General features: G+C 48.0%; 3 protein-coding genes across 3 annotated transcripts; 1 reads left to right on the top strand and 2 right to left on the bottom strand.

Moving 5' to 3' along the window:
- Positions 1-4,254: 4,254 nt before the first annotated feature.
- On the bottom strand, positions 4,255-5,859 carry LOC125943260 (uncharacterized). Its single transcript, XM_049662095.1, has 2 exons — positions 5,595-5,859; positions 4,255-5,534 (listed from the first exon to the last, which is right to left on the bottom strand). The coding sequence occupies exons 1-2, from the start codon at positions 5,857-5,859 to the stop codon at positions 4,483-4,485; spliced, it is 1,317 nt and encodes a 438-aa protein (XP_049518052.1). The 3' UTR covers positions 4,255-4,482.
- An 87-nt stretch (positions 5,860-5,946) lies between these two features.
- On the bottom strand, positions 5,947-6,584 carry LOC119443148 (nematocyst expressed protein 3-like). The gene is made up of 2 exons (XM_049662090.1): positions 6,555-6,584; positions 5,947-6,516 (listed from the first exon to the last, which is right to left on the bottom strand). The coding sequence occupies exons 1-2, from the start codon at positions 6,582-6,584 to the stop codon at positions 5,947-5,949; spliced, it is 600 nt and encodes a 199-aa protein (XP_049518047.1).
- Positions 6,584-7,131, top strand: LOC125943259 (nematocyst expressed protein 3-like; the record flags this gene model as incomplete). Its single annotated transcript, XM_049662077.1, has 1 exon — positions 6,584-7,131. A coding segment is annotated over one exon (546 nt), but the record flags the coding sequence as incomplete, so codon positions are not given.
- Between the last annotated feature and the right edge of the window lie 19,180 nt (positions 7,132-26,311).

Here is a 26,311-nt window from a genome sequence, read left to right as displayed (position 1 = left end):
ACAATCCTGAAGAAAGTCAATCCCGAGAATCACATCATGAGTGCACCGCGGTAGTACGAGAAATTCTGTTTTAAGATTTTCCCCTCCGAATAAAACACTTGCAACACAAATACCAAGGGGAATAAGGCACTCTCCACTGACACCACGAAACCTCACACCATCATTCCACGAGAACATAACTTTCCGACCCAGCCTCTCCTTGAACGTCACACTCATGACGGAAACAGTAGCACCAGTATCCACTAATGATGTTGCAGGTATACTATCAATTAACACACGCACTTTGTTCTTCACCATCATAATAGGCAGAGGAGTATTTCGCAGAGACGTAGACTGTCCGGCGACCTTACCTCCATCGGCCGCGCTGGTTAGTTTCCCGACGGTGGTGGTGACGTAGCACCGGCGTTGGCGACTGGTTGGGGGCGTCAGGCTGCGGTCTGAAGCTGGCGAGCCACTCCTTCTACTATATTGACGGAAGGTATTCCGGGGTGGCGCGCCTGTGGTGTTTGTAGTATCAGGGTCTGTCGGCCAGCGGTCGTCATAACTGTCACGTTCAAATTGGACCAAGGTGGTGGTGGGCCATATGTTGTTGTCAGTCGGCGCAGGCGACAAAGACGAGCAATGTGTCCTGAGGCGCCACAGCTGTAACACACAGGCGATGCGCGACCGACGTTGTAAGCCTCGGGGTCAACCCTGGGACGCTGAGAATAATAAACGCGATCTTCTGAACGCCGATTCGTGGTGGTAGCTCGACGAGTGCGTTGATCGTGCGTCACGTCGACGGAAAACGAACGTCGATGCTGTCGCAGCTGATCGACTCGACAGTCTGCAACGCCTGGCATGCAGACAATGCCGACACAGCAGATGCATGTTCTTCAGGTTGGTTGGAAGCGCAACCAAGCTGCTCGACATCCGCCCCTGTGGTGTGTCGTTCAAGTTCTTCGCGGACAATTTGCCTTATAGTTGCCGCAAGGTCAAATTGAAAACTGTAGTTGTCGTTATCGTCAACGCTTGCCACCGTCGTGACATTCGCTAACCTGCTGAACTTTGGCGTGATACGGCACAGCTTCAAGGGCTCAAATGTGCGGCAATGCTTGATGAGGTCGGCGACCGAGGCGAGACTCTCCTTTCCGATTAAATAATTGTAAACATCCTCGGCTATGCCTTTGAGAAGGTGTCCAACTTTGTCCTCTTCGGACATTCGAGGATTGACCGTCTTGCAAAGTTTCAGGATCGCGTCTATGTACGTAGTACAGGTCTCACCTGGGACTAGAGCGCGCTGAAGTAATGTCTGCTCCGCCCGCTTCCTTTTCGTCGTGGAATCGCCAAAGCACTCTGTGATTTCAGTAACGAAGCTGTCCCACTTGTGAAGGAATCTTCATGGTTCTCAAACCACACTAGCGCAGTGTCTGTGAGGAACAGAACGACATTGTCGAGCTGAGCCGTGGAGTTCGAGCCGTTTTACTTGCTCACACGCTTGTAGTGGGTGAGCCATTCCTCCACGTCCTCGCCGAATTTTCCTGAGAAAGGGCGGGGTTCCATCTGATGCATCCAAGTGCCGGGTGTTCGCACTGGAGCAGCCAGAGAAGGTTGTTGTTCGCCGCTGTGGGACATCGGGATCTCAAGTGGTGTCGGAGGCAGTCGAGCGAGGCGTCGGCTTCGGCGTGGCACTTGCTGCAGCAGCTCCGTTGTCTTGGTCGAAGTACCCAGCACCTCCACCACAAAACTGTTACGGTTAATGCTGAACCGGCTTTATTTAAAGGACGAAGTTGATGGTGAAGTAAAGATGGCCTTCAGAGGCTGTGCCAGCTAACGTCTTCCTCCTCTTCTCCTTGCCCGGCTCATGACGTAGCAATATATATATATATATAAACAAGTGAAAGCACGGGCTATCATCGTCCGATCGGAAATACAGGAGAGAGAGAAGCGGCATTTTCAAAGGATGGCAGTACTTTTACGCAGGTATAGGGACTTTAGTGCATCGGTGCTTTAGGTGCCATTGAGCGAGCTTTTCATGAGCCGCCTAATTATGCAGCTTTAGTCTTATTGTTTTATTTAAGAGACAAGCACAGCGATCAGGCGCACATGCTTGCTTTTCATGACGCGTTTCGCAAAATCTCTCCTGCTCATTACTATATGTGTAGCAAACAGGTGGATTTTGCCTTTCAGGTCAGTGAAACTCATGTGCGAGCAAGCAAATGCTACAGCATATGTGACTGTTATCTCAAGTAGCTCGAATGGTATACAATCGCAGCTTCTCTGATTACTGTTCACAAATGTTCATCCCTTCTGTTGCCAAGTTCGAGCGCTTTTTTGACATGCAGGAATAGTAGACGCGGTACATGCGCTCTGGCCAGGAAGTGCGTCGGGCCTTTCGTTGATGGTCACACGAGCTTTAAGGATATCGAAGGGCGCATCGTGAACAGTGATGTGGTACGATTGCAATTTAGCCTATGTTCGTATGGAAATTCTGCTTAAATTTCACAGCCAATTAGAGAACTTAAATCCAGCGGTTAAGTGGCACGAAGCGTGAGATCGCAACTAAAGCTGCGCTTTTGCGAGCAAGTGCTATGCGCTCAGGCTGCGATTACACAATGCAAGCGTTCTGGTTGTGTCAGCCACGTGGCGTCCGAGGCTGCACCATATCGCAGGCTACAACAATGAATTCGCTGAGTGGTGGTTCTGTCCACGAGTAGCTACGAGCAGACGACAGTGACCAGGAGAGTGACTTCCGGTCACGGTGCTATCGAGTGAAACCTCGGACAGTTCCCGACAGCTGGATCACGGCTGTGACGTGCGTTTCTGTCAGGGCTAGTCAGAGCAGAAGCCGCGAACAGCTCGACCCTACCAAAACCCTCATAACTTCTGCGTGCTCTTCGCCTCTTGTCAGCCAATGTGAAAAAAGGCTGTAGAGGTGAGTAATGCTATAGCCTTTGAAAGTGACGTCAATAAACACTTTGCATCAAGTGCCCTCGCGGAGCACTGCGCAAGTACGTCACATACCAGCAACGGGCGAGAACTACGTGTAATGGCCAAGGAAAATAATCTATCGTCAAGCCTTTGTCTGCAGTCATCGATCATGCAAACCACGCCATACACCCTTAATCGCAACGATAGCAATCTTGCGTCCGTGTATGTCGGATGTCTTAACCATGTCATGCGCTGTACATAAAAACCACGCACTGAGCCGCTTTTCACTCATTGGGAACAGGGCTCCCGTGGGGGAGCCCAGAAAGTTAAAAACAATTTTTTTATCCTGATCCGTCCTTTAAATATGTATCATCTTGACCAGATGGGCTGCCATCACGCAATCAACTTTGAGCCTTTGAAAGCAAACAAAGGTGGCTTACTATAAAGGATAGCGTTTGATTGGGCTCTTAAAATAACGCTGCGCGTTACCGCCCGTGCTATTGTCACTGGTTACGTAAATTTGACGTAACGACAGTAGAACAGCTTTGTGTTAGGCCTCATTCACACAGCCGTCAAACGCTCCGTCAGGTCACCGTCACGGCATCCGTTTTCGTCAGGGGAGAGGGTTTCCGAGTCGTTTTCCCCTCAAAAACGGCTCGCCGGCGACGCAGAGCGGTGCTCTACGTTTCCGTCGCCAGCACGGTGACGGATCCCCACCCCTCAAATATCGACCAATCAGAAATTAAGAAGCCGACGCTAAATACAGCCATATTACAAAGCTGAAGCTGGCAACAGCAGCGGCGGCTGGTTTGTTTACGTGCGTGCCAGCATTGGTTCCACGTGCGGCACGTCGAAAACTCAGCTGTGCGTTTCGGTGGTGCTCAAATGTGCGACATAGACCACGCCGATGGCCGAACTTGCGATTCCTGCACATTTTTCGCCCCCACGTACTTGTTCGTCGCCGAGCTTTGCGCCCTTGTTGCGGTCTCCGCTTGCCAATCAAGAACAGCAGCAGAAAACCGCTCGGCATTGCGAAAGTCGCCTATTCGTACACTGCTCCTTCGCGCCTGCTGCGCGTTTTTTTGACGTGACGGTGACGTGACGGAGCGTTTGACGGCTGTGTGAATGAGGGCTTAGAGGAACCTTACATCTGCGAAAAAGTAATGATCACTGCATGCTGTTGTCCTGCTAAAAGCAGTGCATTCGACAATAGGCGTAAGTGAAATCGAAGTGAGCCGTCACCAAGCGTCACGGACAATAAACTGTGGTGTCTGCTTACGCAGAAAATAGTTAGGACACGAAGGCGAAGAAATGTGAACCAATTTTTTTTATGACGCCAAAGGCTGCAAACAAAAGACGTGTCTGAGCAAGCATATTAAAGCAACAGCAAGAAAAGCAGTCGTTAAAAGAAGCGAAACTTCTAAAACGAAAACAGTAATTGTTATTGTTACAGAAGACAATTAAGACGAATTGGCCTCGCGCACCACCAGAAAAAAAATATACACTGATCATCACCTGGTGTTTCAGTCACACAATCGGTAAGAATTCCCGGGCAAACAGGATCAAACTGCATCACAGAAACTCGACCGTTAGGTAAAGTGCATCGTCGAACATGAAACTAGGATTGCGTATAGTAGACCAGTCCTCGAGAGCAAAATCAAGCTCGACGTACCGGCTGCCCACAATCTTTCGAAACGGAGTCAGCTGGATATCTTTTCTCGAATCTCGAAGGTGAGCGATGGTTATCGCGACAGTCATAGTGAAAGGCCACTCTACGCACCAGTCCCAGTCCCCTTTACGCAGTTCTAGGGTGAACACGGCATATCTCTCCTCGCTATGAAGACTAAGACGACGACAGACGATGCGGAAAGTGTAACCCGCTATCACGGCGTCATTGCCCCGATAAAGAAGAAATGAGAGGTCCATGTCCTTCAGGGTATACATTAGCATCCACGCACCATGCTTAGACGCGCCGCGGAATGGTCCTGGCAGGTAGAGTGTGCTGGGCGCGGCTGTAGCTTTGTGCTTTTCGACAGTGGTACATGGGAGAGAACCGATAAAATTCGTACTAGACGCGGCTTCGGTGCATAGGTGCGCCAGCTCTTCCGGCACTTGTGTAGTGACTGGACCAACAGCTGCTGCGTCGCCACCGCATTCAGCGATGTGACGCGCCGCGAACTCGCGGACCACGCTCACACCGCACTTGAGGCACTTGACCTCCGCACGCGAACATAGGAGGAAGTGCTCCCGATGATCCATAAGTCTGCACAAGAAGCCGCAAGTACGGTCTCCCTTCAGACAACGGACGAGAACATTTCTATAATCTGGCTCCTCGAACTCGAACATTTTGACGCTGTCGGCAGCGACCTCCTGGCAGTTCAGCGGGCAAACTCCAGTCGACTCAAAATGGCGACCGCAAGGACCGTCGCATAGGATGTGACAACAGGGTAAGTGGTGAGTCTTCCTCGGAACCAGGCCGCAGACACTGCAGACCCGGTGCAAGGACAGTGGGTTCGAGAAGGTGATGCGCCGTAAGTCCAGGAATTCATTAAATCCCGTCACTCTGTACGTCGAAGCTTCACAACCTGCATAAGACATCGACCATAAGTCCGGCCCAACCACGCCTGCCTCAGGGTTACTGGCCGCATCCGGGTCGGCCGCCTCGGGATCGGCCGCATCGGCACCTGCCGCCTCCGAGTCGGCCGCATCGGCACCTGCCGCCTCCGAGTCGGCCGCATCGGCACCTGCCGCCTCCGAGTCGGCCGCATCGGCACCTGCCGCCTCCGAGTCGGCCGCATCGGCACCTGCCGCCTCCGAGTCGGCCGCATCGGCACCTGCCGCCTCCGAGTCGGCCGCATCGGCACCTGCCGCCTCCGAGTCGGCCCGCATCGGCACCTGCCGCCTCCGAGTCGGCCGCATCGGCACCTGCCGCCTCCGAGTCGGCCGCATCGGCACCTGCCGCCTCCGAGTCGGCCGCCTCCGGCCATCGGCCCCATCGGCCGCATCGGCACCTGCTCGCCTCCGGGTCACGCCGCCTCAGGCATCGGCCGCATCGGCACCTGCCGCCTCCGGGTCAGCCGCCTCCGCATCGGCCGCATCGGCACCTGCCGCCTCCGGGTCAGCCGCCTCCGCATCGGCCGCATCGGCACCTGCCGCCTCCGGGTCAGCCGCCTCCGCATCGGCCGCATCGGCACCTGCCGCCTCCGGGTCAGCCGCCTCCGCATCGGCCGCATCGGCACCTGCCGCCTCCGGGTCAGCCGCCTCGGCATCGGCCGCATCGGCACCTGCCGCCTCCGGGTCAGCCGCCTCGGCATCGGCCGCATCGGCACCTGCCGCCTCCGGGTCAGCCGCCTCGGCATCGGCCGCATCGGCACCTGCCGCCTCCGGGTCAGCCGCCTCGGCATCGGCCGCATCGGCACCTGCCGCCTCCGGGTCAGCCGCCTCGGCATCGGCCGCATCGGCACCTGCCGCCTCCGGGTCAGCCGCCTCGGCATCGGCCGCATCGGCACCTGCCGCCTCCGGGTCAGCCGCCTCGGCATCGGCCGCATCGGCACCTGCCGCCTCCGGGTCAGCCGCCTCGGCATCGGCCGCATCGGCACCTGCCGCCTCCGGGTCAGCCGCCTCGGCATCGGCCGCATCGGCACCTGCCGCCTCCGGGTCAGCCGCCTCGGCATCGGCCGCATCGGCACCTGCCGCCTCCGGGTCAGCCGCCTCGGCATCGGCCGCATCGGCACCTGCCGCCTCCGGGTCAGCCGCTTCGGCATCGGCCGCATCGGCACCTGCCGCCTCCGGGTTCGTGTCGGCCGCGTCGGCAGCACCGGGATCAAAAGCCGCACTGCGGGCCGCGCCGCGGGTTGCTCCTCGGGCCGCGCCGCGGTCCCGTGATGCTCCTCGGGCCGCGCCGCGGTCCCGTGATGCTCCTCGGGCCGCGCCGCGGTCCCGTGATGCTCCTCGGGCCGCGCCGCGGTCCCGTGATGCTCCTCGGGCCGCGCCGCGGTCGCGTGATGCTCCTCGGGCCGCGCCGCGGTCGCGTGATGCTCCGCGGTCACTGGATGCACCACGGTCCCGGGACGCGCCGCGTGCAGCAGTAGAACGACTTCGAAGCTCACGATCCATCGTCACCGAGTTACGAAGTTACAGGCGTGGCTTTGGCTGGAAGGGGAGCGCTAGGCAAAATCGCGAAGCCGTGCAACTTGGCTGGGAATATATGCAGCTCTGAGTGGTCACGTGGCGGAAGTGATGTCTTGAAGGTCGCCCATAGCGCAGAGTTTCATAAAATAGTTATTAGAGGGAAGATCTGGCGCTAGTGTCTACTGGAGCTTCAAGCGGGGTGGTTCAGCCAGCAAGCGAATCATGAGTAGTGCATGGATTTGGCTAAACTTCATCCTTCTGGCTGCAAATGGCTTCGTGACTTTGTAGATTCGTCATTTTCAATGAAAATACTGTGTCATAAGTAATTAAATAACCATTATTAAATTTTCCGACGGCAGGATTTAAACACAGGACCTCTAGTCATTACGCTACGGACGCATGCATCGACCAGCGGCATAGATCGCTTTATGAAATGCTCTTGGGCAAGTCAGTGCGTAGAGACACTTGGCGCGTTCCCATTTTGGCATCTCGACAAGCTAAACCGCTGTAATGAATAGCAATTGCGTTTGTTCTCCGTATTCTGAACTTAACAAAAGCGCAGATTGCTTTGAAATTTAGGAGGCTGAAGGCAGATAAAGTATAATCAACGAAGCCGCAAGAACGTCTTAATATACAAGCACGAAGACCAAACAAATGCATGTGCTACCCATCATTCCAATTATGGCTGAAAGATTACAGCGCCAGAGTTCACTCTAGTAATTCCTGTAGGAAACTCTATGGCCCGCAGAGAACGTAGTGTCGCGGCAGAGATAGTAGTAGTCTGACTATTCATCACTAGGTGGCGTAACAATGTCTGCGTCCTCCCGACGTGAAGAGTCGGTCTCCTCCCATTCATCCACTAAATTATGATAATACTTCTGCTTCGCAGCCGGTTTAAGTCAAGCTGGTCATGTTGCCATTGCGTTGTTGGCGTTAACACCCACTTCACTAGGCACCTCGTTTTAACGGTAAGTTTTTTCCGTGGCTTCTCAGCAGAACGAACTTTCTTATTTTGTGCCTTGCCATTGTGTCAGGCGGAAAACCGGACGCTCATCTCGTTTCACCTCCCTGCCTTTCTTCTCCTTCCTTTCTTCTCCTTCCTTTCTCTCCTATTCGCCCTGCTGGGGAATATCGAAACGTCATGTAACTCGGCAAGCGTTTTGTGTACGTGTAGCGCAGCGTAGGCGCCAGCGTGCGTTTCGCCTACGTTAGTGATCGCCCGTCCCGTTTAAAGGTCCGTCATTTGCTGAACATGGTTTCAATTACAATGTGACGCTTAGCTTAATAAAACTTATTCAGAACAACTTCGCTTCGAAGCACACAATTTCAAACATGTTGCTCACCTGATGTGTAACACCATACGCCTTCTTCGTTTCCCGTGTGCTTCGATTTAGGTGCACGTTAGAGAACCCCAGGTAGTCGAAATTTCCGGAGTCCCCCACTACGGCGTGCCTCATAATCATATCGTGGTTTTGGCACGTAAAACATCATAGAAAAAAAACGCCTTCTCCGTTTAGGCGCGGTCACCATCATTCGGCGAAAACGTGTTTATCTGCGTGCGCCCGGTGCGTGCGCTACCCATGGTTGTCCCAATTCCATTTGGATATGAATTATGCTCTGCTTGATAGCGCCTGTGTGTTTCACGTCTTCCTTCGTTCTTCTCTTTTCACGCGCTATAAGCCTCACCTTGCTAAAACGTTGATTCAGTCGCAAAATGTCGAACTGATATACCATATATCAAAGCATTCTGTCTGTCGCTGCTCAGAACCACTGCTGCGTTGATTCAACACCACCTAGATAGCACAAGGCCTACTCACTCCGATCCATGACGCCATGCTACCTGGCCCGACTGCCATAGAATCTAATGGGGATGCTTCCGCGCAAGCAACAGTAATTTTTACGTCACCGTTTTCGTCACGCCAGCCTTGGCAAAGGCAATTTCGGGCCAGATAGCCTGACATCATAGATCGGAGTGCGTAGGCCTTGTGCTATCTAGGTGGTGTTGGGTGATTAACGCATAGGCAGGGAAAAATAATGCAGGGTTTGCGAGCGTGTGCCAAACAGCGTTTCTGCGCCGTCTCACTAAGCAAGCGCGTGTTGAGAAATCACACGGCGCATGCGCGTACTTTCATGCCTAACCACACACCCATTGCTTGAGACTACAGTAGGAATCGCGATAAAAACTCAAGGTTACGCAGGAGAGCAGTGTTTCGGCCGGCTGAGAGTGCACAGTGCATTGTCGCACGTTACAACGGCGAAAGCAGACACCGCTCTTCTAGCGTAATATTTTCCAATAATCGCGATTAACAGGCTCGCAAAAAGTGAGAGGAGGCAGGTGAGAAGGTGTCTCTCCCAATTGGTTGAACGCCGTCACGTGGTAGTTTCAAGCCTTCTATATTTTTTATTCGCATCTCGGCCCCTTACAGTGTACAGTGCTCGGCGTTTGAAGCACGATACTCGGAGCGCGTGGCTACCAGGGCTTTTTCGTTCCACCGATGGGCTCTGGGGACACCGATCTGGTGCGTTTTAGTATCAAATGAAAGTGAGTGCCTGTGTGATGCATTGTGAGTGCAGTCGGCCCCCTCAGCAATCAGTTAGCGTTTACCGGAGGCGCAAGATGAGCCGGCCGCCATGCCATCCGAGTATCGCGTTTCAGTCGCTGAGCACTGTACTAGAGTTCTAGTACAGTGTACGGCCCTCGGTGCAGTCGCCGCCATGACATTTGACCATCGAGTTGCTGTGGCGAGGCATTCGCAAGGAATTTGATGGTTCTGGGTAAGTTTTCTTGCTATCCGCATCATTGAAGAACTATGTTTTTGTTTTATGTTAGGAATTGCTTTTAAGTGTGCTGAATGGGCAAAAGTGTGCGAACAGAGCTTTTTTTCTTTGTTCACGGGCTACAGAACTCAGGCATAGTTAATCTTAGGCATGGGTAGACTTGTGCGAGTGTTTCTTTCTCGGTTCTCATTCAGATATTTTTCTCCTGATTACGCTACCGTCAACGAGCGTCTCTGTGTCAACAAATGTATGAAACTATCGAGTGCGTAGGCTGTCCTTTGTCATATATAGTGCTAAAAACGTAGCGCGCGTTATTGTACTACTTAGAGTGCGCAGCTTTGACAGTCCATACGATTTTAGGCATTGAAAATATATTTTGCGAGGACAAGCTGCTCTTGACAGGTGTAAATTATTTTAACTATTGTGAGTTGGTTTGATAGCTGGAAAGGTATACCGTAAACCCTCGTTAACGCGAACACTGATATCTGGAATTATGGGATAAGTCGAATTTTTTCCCTGGCACGGGGTCAACTCCATGGCTTTTTCACCCCTTATCTCGAAATGGCCACTACGCCGAACTCCGGATATCTCGAAACCTAGACTGCGAAAATGCTGGAAAAAAAGACACTACCGAAACATTTTTTTTTCTATTACGGAGCTGTGGTATCGCCAAAAAAGTGAAACCAGGGCCGGTATTTTGTATCGGTGCCTTTCCCGATGCTAATGCCTTTTCGCGCTTGGTCAGCGGTGAGAGCGACTGTCCACTCATGTTATCAACGGGATCAGCCGACCGTGAGCGGTGGATGATAAGACTAGCATAGAATAAAGCATAACGCATCACTACGAAATACCTGCCCAGGCCTGCACTTTTGTCCCAGTGACTTTTGCTCGATTCTACTTCACCCTCATCTACAGTTCTCGGCCGGCTGATCCCATTGATTACGCGGGCGGAGCGTCGCTACGACCGCTGACGCATGCAAAGAGGGCCGTGATTTTGTAGCGATGGCTTATCTGGTGCCGTTCATTTTCGCGCTTTGTCATTGGTGAGAACGACGCTCTGTGGAGGTTATCCTCGGTCGGAAACTCCTGCAAACCGAGCACGTTAGCGAAATTTTTAGCGTGACTCGGTTTTGAACACAGTGTCAACATGCGTTTGCGCTTATGTGCGAGATTCGCTGTTGCCTATATACGACCCACGTGTCGGTTCTGGATCGCTCATAATATCGCAAAAATTATCTACTAAAAGTACCACTCCTGGTACATTGAGCTTTTGTGAGGAAGTCGGCGGTTACCGGCGCCATATTGGAAAGGTGTCGTGTTGGCTTTACGCGGTGGTTATGCTTATGTTTTCTTGAATTCGGCTATCTCGAAATTTTTTCCAGTTTTTACTACTTCGAGTTAACGGGGTATTACTGTACAGTCGCAATCTTTTTGAGGGTGAACACGGGAGCCCGTGGCTTTCTATATCACCAGCGCCGTCAGACGGCAGCCACAATATCTGCGCGCATGTTCGGGGAGGGTAGGCTCCTTTCATGCGCATTACGTCATCGTAGCGCGCGTGTGTCGTCTGCTAGCAGTTTTTTCCCCTCAGTAGAAACCAAATTATGACAGAAACCACGATTTTGATGCTTTTAATTCGGAACGTTGTGCTTCTTATGCTTGGCGTTATTGTAATTACTTCAACTTTTCACATTGTTTAGTTTTCCTTCTGCTGTGTTCTTATCGTACAACGAACAGGCAAGTGAACACAAACATCCGAACTTTTATTTGGTGCAAGTTCAACAATATATTGATCCGTTTAGAAGCAGTATTAGTAAGCAGGAATAATTTTCTCTTTGATGATGTTAGTATTTTGTCATACAACCCTTTGCGCAATCGACTGCTGCCATCCTAGAGGGCAGTGACGCGTACAGCGTTGGCACAAAGTCATGATGCGCTCGAAGGTCCTCCCATTCTTGTCGAACGGCTGCCCACAGCTCGTCCCCAGTCGTCGGGCGGACAGGTTTTCGCACCATGGCTGCTTTGATGTACCCCCATATATTTTCGCAGATGTTCATGTCAGCGCCTTTGGCCGGCCAGGAAAGCATGCTGATTCTGCGGTTTTCTATATGTTCCTTGACAACTTTTGCCGTGTGAACCGGCGCCAGGTCATGTTGAAACACAAAATCGGCATCGCGAAAGACGCTGGGGGCGTAGGGCAGCAACACATTGTCCAAAATTTCTGTGCAGTATCGCTGCGATGTAAGGGCACCTTCTATGCGATGCAGAGGCCCGAGACCATGCCTTGACACCGCGCCCCACACGTTCACGCAGTTTCGACCACTCGCGGCGACTCCCTGCACATTGGCTGGCTCGTAACTGCATGGCAATCGTATTTTTGACCATCCTTCGCAAAATCAAACGTGCATTAAGTTTCTTACCGTATGCCTCTGGTTCGCCGAACTCGCATCCGTTGGTCTTGGCGAGTTGTAAAAGTCGACTCATCCGAGAAGATCTCTCGGCTCCAGTCATATGCCATCCATGAGGCGTGTGCTTCGGCAAACTGGAGACGTGACTTCTTGTTCGAAGCAGTGACGACTGTCTTTCGTGCAGCTACAGAATTTCGCAGTCCAGCACTTCGGAGGCGTCGCCGGACCGTAGCAAGGGAAGCGTCCACATCTAGCTGCTCCCGCACTTGCCTCGCGGACTGGAACGGGTTCTCGACGACAGCAGCTACCATAAGCGCGTCTTCATCCTCCGTCGTTGCCTTTGGTCGACGCCTGTGTGGGGCATCACAGAGTCGGCCTTTCTTGCTGAATGACTGAATAATCCTGTGCACGAGAGCACCGATGGAGCGCTGTGAATATCCCTTGAGCGAATATTGTACGATTTTCCGCCTCTCTTCATCGGGAACGCGGGCCATGCTGAAATTCAGTTGCGGCTCTGACAGATGCGGTAATGTGCAAGAATATATATATACGCTCCTCAAAGACGGAAGCCGCTTTTTAAATACACCCATAAGTGTCATGAGCATGCGTGGCCTGGCTACAGATCAACAATGATATTGAGAACGCCCACAAAACATTCCATATATTTTCAAGTTTATTGGTGCATCGTGGGTATCGTAATGAGAAGTTCAACGTCGTCACCAATCCCGAACCGTACGGCTACCTTATTGCGGTATGCGCGCAGCAGACGACACGCACTTGCTTGCGTGACGCAATGCGCGCGCGGGGAAATTTGCGCACGCCGGACAGACTGCGCATGAGCAATGCTTCTCGTTGCCGCCGCTGAACCGCGCTGTGAGCTCAGAAGGCCTAGGGAGCCTAAATGCAAGCGCCGTTTTAGGGTGGTGACTACTCCAAAATTTTGAGCGCTAATTACCGCCAAATTTGGTGAGTAGCCATTTTGATTCCCAATTTCGGTAGAAGACGTGGCGCATTCCTGCTTTCTTTTTGTCATGCTATGATGTACCCATTTTGGCACGCGATTAATTAAATTTCTTGAATTTAGTTTTGCACCAATGTGCGCAAGAAACCTGCATACATCTTTAATATACTAGTTGCTTTTTCCTTTTATTTTAACACATCAAACTTTTTTCTTCCATAGCATACAAAGCATCAAGTTATAAGGCACTGTGGCGTGCTCGTGGTAGTATTTCCTCACGCCAAGAATGTGAACTGCAACAAACATTGTCGTTGCCTTCCAGTTGTAAACACGATATAAAGGGTGTTTTTCGAAGTGTGTTGTAATAAAAACTGTGCTTAAAGCCTGTTTAACTAAAACGTAGACGTGCCATGCACTGCTCTCAGGCACGCTATAGGTCTCTGGCTGCTGAGGCCAAACTTTATTTTAGAAATTGAATTAGTTTACAGGCACCAACGGTTGCGAGAAACGTGGTCTGTCGGATGGTCTTTTCGCCATTTTGATTCCCACGTGCTATATTTGGCGGAAAATTTCCCTCGGCAATTTAGCTGGCGGCGGCAAGTACCCTTACAAAGGTTGTCACCACCCTAAAACGGCGATTGTATGTAGGTTCCCTAAGAAGGCGAAGCGTTCCCGTGTTCACCCTCAAAAAGATGGCGACTGTACTTTGGGGCAGCGCGCACTGCAGTGCACGCGTTGACGGGAATGCATAAATTTGGGCATGTTGAAACTACATTTGGCAAGGTTCTTCCTGGTGTTATAGAAGTCGCGGAGCGTTTTTTCGTTGCTGGGTGTACGTCGGAGACTTTCTCGCGCCTGCGGCACTCGTGTTGAGTCAGTCATGCAGTATTTTTTCCTTCCTTGCATTTTACGGTACTCTACTTTCAAAATAACATCACTGATTTTCCCGGGGGAGCAGTAGGAGCCGTAGTAGGGACCGGGCCTGCTCTCCGGGAGCAGTATCTTCGCTCCTGCCAGGCTTTTCATATGCTGCTCTGCATGACTTTTTGAAAGCATTTTTAATGGTCCCCTTTGAGTTACATAAACGTCCTTCCGCAAAAACATCTGCAAAAATTGCTAGGCAGGAGCCGCGGAGCTAGCAAAACGGAAGCAAAGCAGGTACGTCCGACGTACCTCTAGACACCGTCATCTCAGGTGCACTCCTGAAGCCTCCGTTTGCTGGTCACATGCGCCCCTCTGGAGCAGTACTTGTAAAAAAATCCAATCTATCGTTTTGACGAAAAAAGCGCCCCGCGACTTCTACAATACTAGTCAGAACCTTACCCTATGTTGCACCGGTCAACAACATGCAAGCATTGTTCCGTTCTTTGTACGACTCCGCGTGATTAAAACGTGGTGGCTGTGCGTGCTCTATATGCTGTACACCCTTGCAATTTTTTAATATCGCGCGAGCGTCAACCGTACAGCATTTAGGCGGCGAGGGCCACTCCTTAAGCGAGCGTTACAGCATAATAGATTCGAACGGGAAGTCGCCTTGCACGCCCGCGCGTACTGGCGCCGGTCCCGCCGCCCCTCACCGCTTCAAAGGCACTGACACGCTGCGCGGTCGACGCTCGCGTGATATTATTTTAAAAATTGCAAGGGTGTACATTTGCGCTTGTATGCAATTCGGTACATACTTCGTCCACGACAGTCCTCTTGTTTTCGTCCTCGCTATTGCCCCCGTGAACGAAAGGCAGTGTGCGTGACGCCACTATAAGTTTGCGGCTAAGGTTGCGAAACCATAGATAGTCTTATAATTTATATAGTCTTAAATTATACTCACATTGCATTTACGTTTTGACTGATTCAGGACGTGACTCTTTCGCATTGCGCATTTATTTTTAAATTTTTTCGCAGGTTCCACGAAGTCGAGCACTCGCAGCCCTTTCACGCCGGTCAAGTGTCTTTAAAAAGCCAAACAGAGAATCTCATCAATAAAGTAGAAATAACCGGCGAAGCGGCTTGCTCTGTGCGAGCCACTACAATGTTTTTGCCTGCAGGTACAGGAAGGCATAACACTCAAATAAAGCTCTGGCAGGTATACGAACAACCTATGCATTACGTATACATTATTGGCGAAACAAAGAGCTCCCATTTATGTGCTAGAACTTGGCACCAAAAAGGAATTTGTCCACGAAACTAGCCTAAAAAGACTTCTAACTAGAAGCAGGCAGTCAACCCGAAACGGCAAAACAAGTGCGCAGTTAATCTGCCGAAAAAGCAAAAAAAAAAATCATATGCTTCTGGTAGTTTCGTAGCGTTCCATCATCGCTCCTAGCACGGCACACAACAAACATGACTTAAAGGGGCCCTGAACCACTTTTTATCGAAGTGGAGAAAGGCATTCGAAGTGAAACGCTATTTCAGAAATAATACTTTGCCGCAAAACGTACTACGAAATAAAGCGTCCAGAAAAGAGTGAGGAACATGGCTTCTGTTGAAAAGAGAGCGTTTGAGAGAACGGCGACTTCACGCTCCGCTTGCGAGCTCCACGCACCGCGTACGACAGTAAAACTTGGCTGAGATGTTCACGGCAACGTATGCTACAAGGTAAATATACCTGGTAGCGAAGGTTCCATAGAAGCCCATACGTTCACAACATGGTTGCTTACCGGCGGTTCATGGGGCTTAGCGCCATCTGTGTGAGGAGGGAACACTTCTGGCGGAAAAAAAAATAATTTGACGTCATATCCGTCAAAAACAGAAGTGACGTCATTTTGTTCTCGTAGGCGCGAAATTTGTTTTCGGAGGCCGGCCATTAGAGCTGTATATTCAAATGCCCCGCCATTCGACTTCATGGGCGTTCCGAGATTTCAGCGCGAAAAGCGATGCCGGAAAAGATCAGCCGTACGTGTGTCGACATCGAGTCGCTGCACAGAACATACTTTCTTTGGAGGCCGACGAACACTTTGGGCGTAGATTGCGTAGAGTGCTCGTCCTTTCGTCGGACGCCAAGCCCGTCGGCCAGCGCTGTTGCACGAAAACAACTAAAGTAAACAAGTGTCTGACGGTCGCAACTCACTACTTTTGACTGCACAGGTTAAGCAACAATAAAACCACTCACGTCACCTAATTCAGACAAACGTCGACATGCAACACAACACACATGAGGGGGGGGGGGGGGGGGCGTATTGTAACAGGTGAACTTTACGAGTGCGCCTTTCCACGCACTCCAAGAGTTGCATGCCATTGCAAGTGATAGCGGCGTCAACGCCCGCCGTTATCGATGGGCGCTCTCACGGTGGGCACTGAAAAAAGGTATATATTGATAATGATCTAGTAAAATACAGTTGTATCTTTTCTCGCCATGCATATATAAAATGAGTTAGGAATTTTATTTTCGTTGAATGAATGTAACTGCGCCTCGCTTTAATTTAAAAACGCTTTTTTTCTTTCCCAGAGTTTATTCCCTCCAAACATAGTCGCGCTTCAATCGCTGCTCCCATAACCACCCGTGCTGATGTCGGTGACAATTGGTTCTGAACCGCTTTTCGCCCGAAGCTTCGCGACCTATGTGGATCGACCTTGTATGCTACCCGCGGACTACGCGATTTCGCCAAGCCCGAGGGGTGGTTCAGCACCCCTTCGAATACGGAAAAATCCATGCGCCAACACCCAACAATTATTAATGACTCGCCTCGCGTAACTCTATGGGCGAAGCAGGTGTGCCCCGGAGCGAACTACCAAACTGCGAGGGCGAGCGGCGAGGAGCCCAGGAGAAGGAGAGGCCGTGCGAGGAAGGATGTCGCTCCCTTTAGTTTTATTCAGGTGGCTTAGTTTGACGCACGCTTGCAGATCCCGTGTTTGTTTGTTTGTTTGTTTTTTGTTTTTTTTTTTTGTCCCTGTCTGTACGCACACCAATTTTCCTGCTACTTCGTTTTGTTCACGAATTAAGACAACGCAACACAGTTTTCAACTCCGATGTAAATAGTAAGATGCATTTGGGTAGCAGCTAAACATGCAGTAAATGAGCGTGATACACAGCCGACTGAAAAAAATAACGCAAAAATAATGAATGGGATTACAAGGCATGGCTGCATGTACAAGGGCGCCCTTTCATGGTATTACTTGTCACATAAAATAAGTAAACAAAATGATGTTGAAAGACATTTTGCCGGTGGTCATGATACGCATCGCTACAGCAAGTGCTTCTATTGTTGCTGTAAAAATGCGTTTGTTTCAAAATCTGCCCAAAACGAGATTTCTGACATGTTTCGGTTTGTTTCAGTACCAGTGGGCAGCAGGCCCTTGCAGGCTCCGACAGAGCAAGGTAGTACATCATTGGGATCCTGCAAGCGAAAGTGACGAAATAAAGGAATAAAATATCAAGAATGCGGAATAAGGACAAGACGCCAGCAAATCTTCAAACTTAAGCCCTGTACAATGTCCGACGCGAACAACCGAGAATAAAGTTATTGACTAAAATCGCTGCCTCCGGTTGTGCCCACCTAAGGAATGCGGTAACCTGTCCGAAATAACGCCAAAAACTGATATAAAAGTATTTCTTCTACACTGCATAAGCTAATTGAGTCTTGCCTCAATAAGTACCAAGGTCGTTCAGAATGGCCGCGGGGCTTTCGACGACCTTCGGTTCAGAATAAATTTTGAGCATTATCAACAAAAGGGGCTAGGAGAGGTTTTTTGCACTTGATCTCACCGCACCTGCTCTCTGCGCATGCGCCGTGTGGTATTATCAGGCTCCGTTATCCTATTTGAGGGGTCTATGAAAGGATAGGACTTGTCTCCGGCATGGTCTAGTGGTTAGGATACGTAGCTCTCACCCAGGAGGCCCAAGCTCGATTCCCGGTGTCGTGAATTTTTTTTCGTGCTTATTTCTTTTGATTTTTATCATTTTCTTTAGTACGCATTGATGGTGTTAGGTTAGGTTAGATTAGGCCGCGGCGCGCCGAACACACGGACTCGCCATACCACGCAGTCCCTATTCATTTTACTTATACCCTACAACTTCACAAGAAGTTTGTAGTATCGTAACATCACTCAAAACAACTGCTCCTGGCCTTAATCTCATCCGACCGTCGAACATTAAGCTTGTGCATAAAGAAATTTCACCGGTACTTGCCGACGTTATAAATAAATTATTTAAAGATGGTATCTTTCCCAAAAGCCTCAAAATGGGTAAGGTAATCCCAATTTTTAAAAAAGGTAATCATGAGTGTTTGAATAATTATTTTTGTCTTTTTTAGCAAGGTAATTGAAAAACTTATTCACAAACGTTTAACTAATTACTTATTCAAATTTAAGCTATTATCTCCTTATCAATTTGGTTTTAGAGAGCATTTGTCAACTGAACTTGCACTTATTACGTTTACTGACAAAGTTAAATTAGCTATAGACGAAGGCCTATTAGTCGGTGCTCTCTTTATTGATTTCACTAAAGCGTTCGATACAATTAACCACCTCATCCTCCTACAGAAACTAGAATCTTATGGCATTTCTGGCCCGCCTTTGCAGTTAATTCGTGACTACCTAACAGACCGACCACAAATAGTCCAAGTGAATAGTTCCTTCTCTTCACCTAAAATTATTAATAGAGGCGTCCCTCAGGGATCAATACTTGGGTCATTGTTATTTTTATTGTTCATTAATGATTTGCCTCAAATATTAACGCATGCACACTGCCTTCTCTATGCTGATGACACAACCATTTTCGTATCCGACAAAAATTCCGTCGCACTACTAAACAAACTAAACAATGATCTCGCTAATGTGCATGCATGATGCCTGAAAAACACATTATACATCAATCCATCGAAGACAACATTTATGGTATTTCAATCCCCTCAAACATTATTCATAGATTCCTTAATTGTATCACTTAACAATCACAAAATTACAAGATCTGGGTCAACCAAATTTCTCGGCATTATCTTTGATGAACACTTAAAATACAACCGCCATGCCCTAAAATACAACCGCCATGCCCAATCTCTTGTTCAAAGAATTTCTTTTGGCATTCACGTTATTATCAAATCGCGCTCTTTTTTTCAGCCAAGCATTCTCTTGTCTTAGTATTACGCGTATATTCACAGTCATCTTTCATATTGCCTGTCGTCATGGGGTAATACATACTTCACTCATCTCCACCAACTAGAAGCTATACAAAAGCAAGCGGTACGATTGATGACATTTCAACCTTTTACATCTCACTCTGCTCCCATTTTTCGTTCCCTAAACCTTCTCCCCTTGCGCATGCTACTCAATCATAAACTGTTGCTAATAATGTTCCGCCTCATAAATACGGAGTTAGGTATTGAAAGTTTTACCCGTACTGACCTCACTAATATTAATAACACAAGGTTTTCCGCACGTCGCAATTTGCTCCTTCCTAAAATTCGAACTAACTATGGGAAATTTACTGTCATGTTTTCAGGTATATCATTGTGGAATTCAATTCCGTCCGATATCAAATCATGTGCATTTGAAGCCTTCAATCGTAAAACTAAGGCATATTATATTAACTCATTACAGAATTCCTAGTAGTTTTATTGTGCGATGTAAACGTTATTAAATATATTTTTATTGCACTGTTCCCAATTTTCTTTTTATATTTTTAATTGTTTTTTCTGTCCCTATCAATTACATTACAGCATTGCTTGTTCCCTATGCTACCACCACCTAGTTTCGTATTAAAACGCTGTTTTTTTTTTCTTCCCGATGAAGACTTTTCTGTGTTGCATGTTCTACATACTACAACCACATTTTTGTACTCGAAGCTCTGTTTCTTCTTTTTTATCCTGTTTTTTTTTTCTTTTTGTTTGTTTTGTTTTTGTTCTTGTTTTCGCTGACAAACACAACCTTTGTATGATGTAGCCTGCTACTGTTGCCACAATTGTATTAACCCCCATTTGTTTCTTGTTTAGGAGGTCCCCCCGACAGTTTTTACTTCGGGACCTCCGATTGTGCAATTATACTTCACCTGTTATATTTTTTGTGCTACTGATGAAAATAAATTCAACTTCAACTTCAACTCACCGCCCTCCTCTCTTCCGTCGCTATCGCAAAGCGGCGCATGCGCAGTGGGAGTGAGATCAAGTGCAGAAACCCTCTCCCGAAGAGCTATGGAAGTTGCGATTGAAAGGCGACGAAGGGGGAGGAGGGGACAAACACTATTAGTGAAAAATCCCTTTTGGCATAAGCATTAGCTTTTCCTTTTAAACAATCAAAATGTAATTTTAATTTGTCGAAATAGATGTGATGCGGAAAGCAATGACTGCTCCCTTTTATTTATGTATTATTGAAATATACGAGCGCCCAAGCAAAAAAAAAAGGGGGGGGGGGGAGGCGTCATTGACGCTGCTGCGGTAAAAGGCGCTCGCAAAGTTCTCGTGATACGATACGCACCCTTCACAGTTTATTGCGTGTTGCTCCTGCATGTTTTCTGAATTCCTGTGGCGCGAATTTTACGCTTGCTGAGCGCGGTGTTTTCAACGTGTTAACGTAGTGAGTCAAAGTGTTCAGTGAAAAGATTTCACTCGCTGCGAGTAAGGAACACTGGACAAGTGTCTGCTTCAGCGGCCTTCGTCCGACTGCTATGACCGACGGGATCTCCATCCTTCGGGACGATGCATCCAGCCCTGTATATAGGGAACACTTTCCAATGTGCACGCGAAAAACGATGTTCTGTGCAAGGATGCGACAGCGACACACGAACGGCTGCCGTTTGGCTGCATCGCTTTCCCCGCTATTCCTGAAGGTGAGCACGCCTCCATCACTAATTATACCGCGTGTACAAAATTGAGCTTTACGAACTTTTGAAAATCGCCTGTGGCAGGTAGCATAATTCTTATCGTTGAGCTGGGTTATTCGAAGAGGCGGACATTAGTAGCACGAGAAATCGAAACACATATTCAACTAAGAAAAACTGACTAACCAACTTCTTAGTTAATTACTTTACGACACATACCACAAGTTACTAATTGTAGCCAGTGAGTTTGCAAGACGCATTCACTTGAAATGAGTTTCGAGGATGATACCAGTTTCGAGATACTATTTCCCAAAGTGTAGACCAAATGCATGGGCATTCCAGTTACATTTGTGCTTGAATGTATGAAACAGCATTTTGGTAAAAAAGTGGAACAGTGCATTTTTACGGCGAGTTTGGTGGCGCTTATCTCCAAACTGGTGTCATTGTGGAAATTCATTCCAAGTGGATGCGCCTGAAAAGCTCACCGGCTACAATTAATGAATTGCAATATGTGTCGTAAAGTAATTAACGAAAAAGTTAATTAGTGAAATTTGTTAATTATTTCAATATGTATTTCGATTTCTCGTGCTACTATTGTCCGCCTCATCGAATAACCCAGCTCAATGATAAGAATTATGCTACCTTCCACAGGCGGTTTCTAAAAATTCCGTAAAACTTAAAAATGAATACCCTGTATAATGTCTATACGTGTCTTTCTGGTAGTACCGAGGCGCTTTGTAACATCATTCCAAAACACCTTTAATGTGCACATTTGCTCGGCTTAGCCATTGTTTTGGCTCGAAGCCTGTGGTGGCAGAAGGTTGGAAAATTCACAGCTGACAGCAGTATCTGTAATTCGCCGTTTCGCTCTTCAGTGCAATAAAATTTCCATTCTTTAGGTGGTGTAAAGCACATGGACACTCTTAATTGTTGCTCCTGAGACTAGGCGTACAACGAGCCTCTCATTGGTTTACGCTGTATGCTTTCTCAGTAGGGAGTACAACTTTAGCCTTCCTACCGCGGGTTACTTGTTTTGATCCACCTGCTTCCCTGTGATTTTTTTACTTAGGGAAAGGATAGGCTAATTAGCAGGATCATCGTAGTAAAACGTTATACAGACCAAGCGAACATGTTGGAATCTATGTGGAGCGAAGCAAATTTCGTTAAGCATTTAATTAAATGCAGAAAATGTTGCCTATTTCGTTCGCGCGTCTTTGGCGCAAAACTGGCGCGCTCATGCGCCTTCGCGCCCCCGTGCTATACGTATTGTGACATCTCAAATTGACTTGTATCTTTTTCATTTATTCTCAAATATGTTAAATTTACTGATCGCTGTGCCGCCGACTGCCATACTATGGAAATTATTATCTCCATCAACACGCGCCGATCAATTCGGAGACTTAGTGGCACGATATCTATACCGTCCTCTTCTCGGAAAATCTTCAGTTGTGGGCACGTGTAAAAGTCTAGAAATCATCATCATAACCAGCACTAGGACATGGTTTTTTGCCTATCCCCTGTTGTGGTGCCACCACACATATACCCCTGTTGTGGGTTAAGTATCATAGTATGACGATCATCATCATAATCAACACGTGGACACGCTCCTTGGCTGATTTCCCGTTGTGGGTATGTGCAGTACTACGGAAATCATCAGCATGATCAACAAGTGGGGACAATCTGAAATAGATAGTCGGTGTTGGCATGAGAGAAGTTGGCGCGCGTTTGTGGCCCAATACAACCAAGAATAAATTTTAATCCAGTTATATGTTGGCAAATATAGGCTGACTCGTTTTAACAGTTGCACTCTGTTTTGTCTAGTCAAAATCGGCAATGAAGAAAGAAAAGAGTGTCCATAGTTTATCAGGTGATGCTTCTTCATGACGCTGTGTGCATTACCGTGCAATGTAAGCTGCAAAACGCGCGCGGCGCGCCGCCGGCGATAAAACACAGCTGCGGCAGGGCGGCCACACCAACCGGCGGCGCTTCGCTGCGACAGTCACGTGACAACATAGACTCCTCTCCCCTTCTCGAACTATCCAACATCTCCGTCCGGGAGGCGTATATTCAAAATATAGAAGGCATAGCGCCTAGCAACCAAAGTTGAACACAATTGGCTGAAACGCCGCTGGCGACGCTCTCGTGTCACGCCGTAGCAACGGCGCGAAAGCGCCGCTATTTTGTGCTTGGTGCCCGCGCCGCACATGTGATTTTGTTCCCAGTGTGGTGTGCCCCGCTGTTTCGGCTGTCACAATACGTACGCGGACGCTCCCAATATGTTCACCACCGCGCTGCCGTTCTACCGAGGAGTATTATTGCCTTTGCGTGTCGCCCACGAAAGCGCTCATGTTTTTAGGCCGTCGGCCTGAGAGGTGCGTAAGGGACGAAAAGGCTTCTTCGAATGAAGTTGAAGTGCTCCGTTCCAGCTTCAGTGATGAGGATTCAGCTTGCCATTGCGTGAACGAATATGCCCTACGCACGAACACATCCTGGATTGTGGACTTCGTTCAGCCAAACGCAAGATGCTAAAGGTACGATGTTAATGGTATTAATAGTAATAATAGTACTACGCCTTCATTCACACCCACATTTCCTGCTGCATTACCACATTATCAGTTCTTCGTTTGTTGAAGAAACTTGCCACAATTGCGTACAAATCAGTGCATATGCATCACCAGCACGTGTATTTTGTAATGTTGCTCTTAATGCTAAGTCCTAGCAAATTCGCGTCAAATATAAATATTTTACTCTATTTCATACACAAATTACGGACGTTTTGTTATTTATTCATACGTAACGAAGTGTATTGCCGCTTTAATACTAGCTGTTTACGTTAATATACACTGTTAGTAACATTTGGTATGAGGTTCCTCCCTAAGCCTTGTGGTCGCGGACCTGCTTTATATGTACATATGCATTTCCATGTTATCATGTTCTCTTGAACTTGATTCTGATAGAATTTGTGACCCTTGTCACACAGATACTTTCGATCACGATTGAAAATACTTAACTACTCTACAGCTGCACCTTTCAAGGATCGTTATCGAGGTGGTTGAGCTCTAGCATGCCAGGTCTCGCCAAGTACGTAGAAACACCTACTAAATTTGCCCTGTGGGTAGTAAAAATCGAGGCACAAAGGCTCCTTTTTTGAAAAATTACTTGATATGTTGTTTGGGGGGCAAAAGATGTAGTCTGCTGATGCCTATATTTTCGATATGTTCAAGTAGTAGACTTATAGAATAAGAATACTTCTTATATTTTTTGCCTAACGTCTCAAGGTTAGTTTCCAGTACGCTGAAACTGAGGTTGTTCATGTTCAAATATACGAGCCGTTGAAACATAGATGCGGTACTTTCTGCTGATAAAACAATGTTCTGCACAAATTACTGTACAGAAGTAAAATACCTTCACGTTTAAAAAAAGTAGCACACAAAATTAAGTTCCAAGGAGGAAGCAAAAGACCCAAGCACTAACTATTGGTGCTGTTGTGCGGGACGCGAGCGTGGCTGGAAATCAGCAGACAGAAGCGAGTAGGTGCGTCCCTGAAGAACAAGCAACAACTAGCTTTTATTTTCTAATCGTACAGCCTCTGCGGCTCGGTTGCGCACCCTCGCACTACTTCCCTTTCCCGCACACAATGCGATAAGATTGTACCGAGTCAAAGATGGGAGAGGGTGTCTGGCTGCTGCTGTGCGACCGTGAGGCCGCCACGTCACTTCCCCTCCTTTTTTATTGATATGATATGAGGAGATGTTGACGCATAAATAAGGCGCCGGCTACTCCTTAGCTCTTGCATGGGTCTAACCTACAACATAGAGGATTTAAATTACAAGAATACATGTCAAATAACTGTCTCATACAAGCAACGTTTGCGCAGCAACACGACAACGTGGGAAAAAAAACGTGGTACATACAATGATGTTCAATCACTCCACTGCATTGCAGAAGAAAGTCTCAAGAATGCAAATAATAATGGCACCTTACAGTCTCTAATAAGCGGGTGGTGCATACATCGTGTACATGCATTATCACATATCGTTAGAACAGAGTAATAAACATAACATAATCCACAAACACATATACAGCTACATTGAAATAAAAGGAAGATTATAAGCGTTAATAACGGCCAACAATGCCGCTTTCTTCGAGCAATGTTGTTAACGCTTTTAGAGCGCTATTTTGCAAGGCCGTTGTTGACCAAGGGCCCAAAAGTTTCCTTAAACTGAAAGGTCTGCGGTCTAATGCCAATAAAGAAGTTGATTTAAGTCGGCGTCTTGGTGTGTCGTGATGTGGGCAATCTAAAAGGAGGTGATATACATGTTCATCTATAAATCCGCAATCACATTCGGGGGTTTCCGCACGGCCAATTCTATGTCAGAAATGTTTTGTGTAGGCAGTGCCTAGTCTTAATCGATGAATAAGGGTTTCCATATTGAATTCAAGACGCGGATCGATACGGTATAAATCAGAGCTCTTCGAATTCTGGTCAAACCACGCATTTCTACACATCTTGAAAGATGTTGACCTTATAATGCAGCGTAATTCATTCTTTGATATTGGGAGCCAAATCGCATCATCTTTGAGGTGTGCTTGTGCTGCTGCTTCATCGGCTGCTGTTTTGCCAGGAATGTCACAATGTCCAGGTATCCACTGGAATCTCATTTCATGCTTCTCTTGGCTTGCCTTTGTGAGGTCTCTAAGTGTTCCATATATTATACTATCACTAATTGTTTTTACTTTTGTGCTCCAGAGTGATATTAGTGCCGCCTGTGAATCGCTGAAAATTACCCATTTTTGAGCATCTCTTACTGAAGTTATAAATTTCACCGCACATAGGATTGCGGACAGTTCTGCCGTTGTGGACGAAGTCGCACAAGATAACTTAAATGATTCGTGTTTATTGAGGTGCGGTATATAGAATGCTGAAGTTGACGAGGTTGCTGAACTGGAGCCATCTGTATAGACGTGTATGTATCCTGAATACCGCATATAAATCTGGTAAAGTGCTAGTTGTTGAGCAGCTTGATTGCATGTCTCTTTTTCTGAATATGCCATCTACTGACAATTCGATTTTTGGACGAGTAAGCAGCCATGGAGGATATTGGACATCTGAGTTCCAAAATTCATTTCTTGGCAATATATCAAGATTTTCCTGAATTTCTTTATGAACATAGCTTCTATCTCGTTTCATTATGTATATATCCAATGGGTGGTTTTTATGCTGTGTTTGACGACAAAAATAATGCCGGCATGTTTCTCTAGTTCTCATAACTGGAAACGGTGATTGGCGAGCCTCAGCTATTACAAGACGGCTAGAAGTCGCTCGTGGAACTCCTAGACATATGCGTAGTTCTCTAGCTAAAAGTCTTTGTAGTCGCT

The sequence above is a fragment of the Dermacentor silvarum genome, chromosome 1 (assembly GCF_013339745.2).
Source record: "Dermacentor silvarum isolate Dsil-2018 chromosome 1, BIME_Dsil_1.4, whole genome shotgun sequence".
In the NCBI taxonomy this organism is placed as follows: Eukaryota; Metazoa; Arthropoda; class Arachnida; order Ixodida; family Ixodidae; genus Dermacentor; species Dermacentor silvarum.
This window is presented reverse-complemented; position numbering and strand designations above follow the sequence as displayed.

Coding starts and splice junctions, on each gene's coding strand:
- LOC125943260 (XM_049662095.1), bottom strand. CDS start 5,859: ATGCGGCCGACTCGGAGGCGGCAGGTGCCGATGCGGCCGACTCGGAGG. Junction 5,535..5,594: donor GGCCGACTCGGAGGCGGCAG/GTGCCGATGCGG, acceptor ACCCTGAGGCAG/GCGTGGTTGGGCCGGACTTA.
- LOC119443148 (XM_049662090.1), bottom strand. CDS start 6,584: ATGCCGAGGCGGCTGACCCGGAGGCGGCAG. Junction 6,517..6,554: donor GGCTGACCCGGAGGCGGCAG/GTGCCGATGCGG, acceptor GCTGACCCGGAG/GCGGCAGGTGCCGATGCGGC.